Source organism: Empidonax traillii, unplaced genomic scaffold (assembly GCF_003031625.1).
Source record: "Empidonax traillii isolate 1590-97213 ecotype Southwest subspecies unplaced genomic scaffold, ASM303162v1 scaffold106:size2091409, whole genome shotgun sequence".
NCBI classification, from domain to species: Eukaryota; Metazoa; Chordata; class Aves; order Passeriformes; family Tyrannidae; genus Empidonax; species Empidonax traillii.
In genome coordinates, this window is record NW_020955299.1 from 522,331 (window position 1) to 528,259 (window position 5,929).

Here is a 5,929-nt window from a genome sequence, read left to right on the forward strand (position 1 = left end):
AAAAAAAAAAAAAAAAAAAAAAAAAAAAAAAAAAAAAAAAAAAAAAAAAAAAAAAAAAAAAAAAAAAAAAAAAAAAAAAAAAAAAAAAAAAAAAAAAAAAAAAAAAAAAAAAAAAAGGCAGCACGTTCCCTCCAGAAGAGTTTGTTATGCAAATCATTCAGTGGTTTCACTTACACAGGAAAAAGCAACCAACTGCTGCCTCTGCCCCGTTTTTCTAACTGGACTGAAGCCCAGTAGGATATTTGGTATGAGTAAAGGGGGGAAAGAAAAAAAAGTCTCAGGCTATCATTTGAAAAATGTGAAGCCCACAGTCCCTGTTTTAACAAGAACAAACCCCTGCGACTGCAGTATCCACGCTCTGGAAGCACCGGCAGCAGCGAGCAGGGATGAAATGAAAAGAAGCAGTGGCTGTTTATGTTGGCAGTCGCTTCAAACTCTAATGGAAAATTTCAGCTCTGGCTGCACCCAGGCTAGAACAAGTTATTAAAGAAAAAGGTTCAGCTTTCAAACAGAAGAGGCTTCCGTGGCTTGTCCCTTTCTGAACACTCCAGCAGCAAAGACAAGTCAGGAAATAATATGCCTTGGCTGTGCAGTGTATTAATATCCCATCATTAGGGGAATATGGCATCAAATAAAATAGATTTCCTCTGGGAAAGCAGAGCAGTGACAGAGCCCACACCACAGCTACTGCTCCAAACAAGCTCCATCACTAAATGCAAATATTAAAAAGCCAGTGTAGGGCTAAGTAATCACTTTATACCAACAGACCAAGAGATATTCATCTAATTATCCCCCTCCTTTGATCAAAGGAAAACTGCTATTGGAACAATTGTCTCGAGGGAGGAGCTCTACCTTTCAGGGGAGTTTTGCACAAATATTCCTGGGGCTGTGGAGCTGCCAGGAGGAGCACACAGTCTGTCCTCAGAGAGGACAGACACCTTGCCAGCCTGCACATATGGTAACTGCACTGACCTTTCAGCTACTACACATTTGCACTATATTTAAGAGCTACTCAGGAAGCCAATATTGTGTATTATGTAACACAAGATTAAGCATTAATGAGGCAAGAATAAAATTGTTTATCTAAACCCCAATCTAAAATTAAACAGAAGTTTATGCTGAAAGCTCACACTGCACTCATTTTGTCTCCTAACATTAACAGAGCTCAGCTTATTTAGTCTCTGAGGTAAGTCCCAGCAGCATTTAATTTGGAGGGAAAGATTTTACTATGAGAAGAGAGACTATTTTTCCTGGAGAAATGATGCATATTTAGGTTCTTCTGTGCATAAACACAGCACGCTGCAGGTATTTCGATCTGCAGGAAACAGCTGACATTCATAACTTCTGTTTACACTGGGTTTTAAAGCTAAATAAAGGAGCACCCACCCAGAGGGCAAGAACTTTGGATTGTACTCTGTCATCTCTTGCTCAGCAGCCAAACCAAAAATCACACACACCAAAGATACCTACGTGCTCAACAGGGAAATTCAAAGCAAAGTGAGAGCAGGGGCCTCCACAAAGACCCCCTGTCCTCTTTTTGGGCTTCCTGCTCAGCCCCAGCAGCTCAGATGGGTGTCAGCCCCAGTGCTCAGGATGTGCAGAGGAGATCAGCAGTGCCATGAGAGACAGGGGGGTTCCAAACCCACCCCTCAAACTGCAGCAAGTACCATGGACATCCAATGGTGTAACCATTACTCCTGAACCCCTGCAAGGCTGCCCAAGGGACAATCACACACGTCCCCCTCTTGTTTCTGGGGGCCAACTGAACTACCCAGCGTGAGGCTGGAGTTCCACAGCTCAGACAACACCCCTGGTACCACACAGGCTGCAGGAGCTCCAGCCAGACGGAAACAACTCTGCTTCTTCTGGGGCTGTGGCCTTAACATAGTTCAAACCAACTGAAACTGCGTCCCTGAGGCTTCCAGAAGGGTTTGAGAGTGACCAGCACGAGGGCAGGCTGAGAGGAACAGGGCACAGCTGACACCACGGCTTGGCCTCCTCCTCCTCCTCCTCCTCCTGCTCTGCACAAGCTCAAGTTCATTCCGTGTTTCTATTTACCTCCTGCACGTAGCCAACACAGAGTTAAGCTATTTCCATCAACACAATGAGGCAATTCCCGGCCTCTGAGGCATTTAAGTACCTTTATCTCAGGCCTATCACAACTGCTGGTGCTTCTAGAACTCTCAAATTCAAGTAGCTCAGTGTAATCACCTAAAGAATTCGGAGCAGAATGTTAAATACTTGGAAAATCCTGTATTATCACAAAGTTTTAGCAAATTATCCCAAAACGAGGGGGAAGGGGGGGGGGAATGAAAACCACTTTTAAAGCCAAATCAGATACTCTGAAAAACTGCTGCCAGCTGTGTACCTTCCATCCTCACAACACGTGAATTTAACCTCCAAAATTTACTTCTTGGCTTACCATGCAGAAGAATGAAAAGTGCTGCCAAGCATGAACCAAAAGGAGAGCAGCAAAGTTCATCAGCTGTGTCAGTCAACCACAGCTACAACCAAGGGAAAATCTATTCAGGAGGAAGGGGGAAAAGGATGGAAGGTACTCTGGAAGAGAGGAGAAGATCTATTTAAGACAGTTCAGTGGAAAGCCAAGGAAGTTGCAGAGGTTTTATTTAAAAATCTCACACGGAGGCACTTTTTTCTCCAGAGTATCAGAAGGTTAACACTTACTGATCCAGCCTTAAAGCTACTGGCCTTCCTTGATCCACGTCAGCATTCCCACTTCAGCCCAAGGCATGTCCAGGAAAGACCTGATTTCAGTTCCTGGGCCTCTTGTGTAAAAAAGCCTGAAGGAAATGCTACAGCTCTTTACTCTCATGACCACTGGGAACCCCTCTTGGTCATAAACGTGGAAATAAAGGGAAAATCTGAACTAGGCTGGAAGAGTGAAGTCCTGAACAAACACAGCTCTGACATGGAATAGATGTTTTCCCTCACAAAGCTTTTGGTTCGGTGATTATTCGTTTAGAATAAACAATTAAAAACGCTGAAAAAACTGTGTTAAACTAATTAAAACACACATGGACAAATGGAAAGGTTTTCTTGGAAGATACTGCATGTTAACCATGGAGGAATAAAAAAAGCCAAGGCACGACTCAAATAGGACATTCCTTAACACCCTTGTGAAATTCAGTACAGGATGGCCTAATTCTCATCTCACCAGGCCACTTTACACCTTCCAATACCAGAAAAGAAATACAATGTCATCTTCATCTCTCTAGTCAGACTTTCTGCACAGCAGCCTCAGCTTGATTTAATATAAAATAGGCCTGGTCTCCACCAGGATTCTGTATTTCTATTGTATTCCTCATCTTCCCCTCTTTTCATGTTCCAGCCCCAGGGTTTAAGGTGATACTTGGGAGAGCCCCCCCAACAGTGAAAGGGGCAGAAATTTAGGAGTTTAGGAAAAGCACATATTGTACAGAAATCATGATAATAAATAGATTTAACTTTTAGTGGGGTTGGCAGAGGTAAAAACCCTGACTCTCCTCCCCACAGACTTCAGTGACCAGGAAAGTAAACTTCTTAAATCAGATGGATGCAGATATTAAGGGAAATCACCCCAAGAATGCCCCTGACACGTATCTGGAAGGTGTTTCAGTGCTTTTGCATCCACATAATAATTTTGGGGGGGAGTTTCACCTCATCTTAATATGGAAGGCAAACAGGAGAATAAGACCTTTTTCTAGTATTTCTGGAATTGCTACATGACTGCTTCAAACTGCAATAAAAAAAAATGGCAGGCAAGGTATCTGAAATTATGTTGGTGATGAAAAAAGATAAATTAATTCCACGGCCTTGGCATTTACATTATTCATTATTCCACTTTAAGGAAGAAAGGCAAAGCTGGACAGTCGAGTATTTACTGCAGCCTTTATTCTGCAAGTACACAGCCTTCCTATAGCAAAGCTGCTGTAAATTTTGGCTGAAAAAGATCGGGGAATTAAAAGCAAGCAGAAGTGAGGCCTGTGGGCAAAAATAGGAAGCAGAGATTATAAACAACCCGCTGCAGGTCAAAGGTTATTTGTAGATCTGTTACCACAAGGGGCTAAAAAAACGAGCCCAAAAACCCATCAACATGATGCTTCCCATAGCTCAGACTTAATATTTAGTCTTCTCTGTACTCAAAAATTAGACCTAATTAAACAAAAACATAGCACTTGTAAAACGATAGCTTATACGAGGTTTAACACCACTTGCAAAACTTTTACAAAAAGCCTGAGGCCTGATAGCCAAGCTCCAGTGGAGAAATCCAGACACCTGCCCCCAACTCCGTTCTTCAGTTTTTTTCTTTTCCCCCTTGAAAAATGCTCTTCTCCATCCCAAAAATAAATTTGATACTTAAAAAATGAATTTAAATTGATAGAAACCTCGATATATTTCACAGTTGCTGTAATGCAAACTTACAAGAGTGCTTTTGCCTCTCAGTAACTTTACCACGAGCAGAACTGATTTCTAAAGCAAACACCAATTTGTTCTAAATCCACTCTAGGAGAGATTCAGAAGAAAAGGGGAAGGAACTGATTCAGCTATGTGCTGGATTTGTGAGCTGTTTAAGATCCACAGTTTTTTCAGCATTCCTGCTAAGCTGTCATCTTTCCAGCACTGTGCCTTGGTGCCTCAAAATCCCACAGAATACGGAAGCAAAGTCTCCCAACACTCGATCAGTAATTAAGTTTCCCTTCTCAACAGAATTCGTGAACATGTAACTCCAGCAATTGTTTCCTCCTCCCCTTCCCATTTGCCAGATTCAGTGTTACTGTTTACCACCAAAAGACTGTGTTATCACAGCACTTGTCTCACAAGAACATCTCAGAGGAGAATGGAAACATCCCACAGCAAGTGACAGACTGTTAAATATTTTTACAGCGACGCTCTTCCTCGCTGCACATCCAAACTCCACACCTACAGAAGTCCAAACAGCCAGTTATGCTTCAAATAAATATTTTCCAGATCGCTAGCACGCTGCTAGAAAATAGCCTAACTCCATTTCCAGGGAGTTACCTCCTTTCTAAATTCAGAACAGCAAGGAAAACCCTCCCAGCTGTTAAATGACACCTGCAGAACAGAAACCGAAGCTTTTAGGGAAGCTTGATTTGGACTAACGGAGAAGTAACCGGATTCCCAAGGCTTCCCAAACCTTCTTTTCCCTTTGAAGGAGTCGACCACTCCTCCCTGACCATCTCCCTGGGAGGCCCTTGCCAGGATTTTCGCTGGAATGACAGTTACATAAGCTCGATGAAGTTCAGGATAGAGGGATGAGCCACGGATCAACCCCCCAGCAGAACTTCCACGGTTCGGGAAGGCGAAGAGTTAAAACACCACCAGGGCCACGGGAGCAGGCACATACCTCAGGCTTCCCGATTCAATTAGATCCTGTTTTGTTTTAGGCTTTCTTTAATTACCCGATGCCATTTGAGCCCGGCTTGGGTGACACGAATGTATTATCCCCATCATAATGTCAGAATTTAAAATTAGATCTGGTCTCCCGTAAATACACTTCGCCCAAGCCCGGCGACTCCGTCCAGCCATGACGACTATTTTATGTAACATCTTTCGTGCCCCGAGACCTAAAAAAACTGCGCTGAAATTTAACAGCTACCTTGTCTGGCTGGGGGCTCTGCCTTCCAATTTATCCGAAGAGAATTCCGGGTGAAAAGGAAAGAGTTCCCTAAGATCAAAACAGCGAAGCAGCGAGAGAGAGAGAGAAAGAGAGGGGGGAAAAAAAAGCAAATTACATAAAGTCCAAATGTACTCACGGTCTCCTTATTGGGAAGCAACTCCTTTCGGATTCTGAAGAAGTTCTTGCCGTACTGCCTCAACCCCTTAATAAAACGTTTCTGCGGTAAAAGATAACAAAAACAGCGTGTCAGCAGAAGCAAAAAAATAGCAATAAAAGAGGTTAAAAAAAAAA

General features: G+C 42.9%; 1 protein-coding gene across 7 annotated transcripts in view; it reads right to left on the reverse strand.

The window, feature by feature from the left end:
- RERE (arginine-glutamic acid dipeptide repeats) overlaps positions 1–5,929 on the reverse strand; it is a 155,886-nt gene that overhangs the window by 37,368 nt on the left and 112,589 nt on the right. For all 7 annotated transcript variants that reach the window (XM_027882467.1, XM_027882466.1, XM_027882462.1 and 4 more), the window contains one exon: positions 5,775–5,855. In XM_027882467.1, the coding sequence (XP_027738268.1) occupies positions 5,775–5,855 (81 nt within the window). The remainder of the gene's footprint in view (positions 1–5,774; positions 5,856–5,929) is intronic.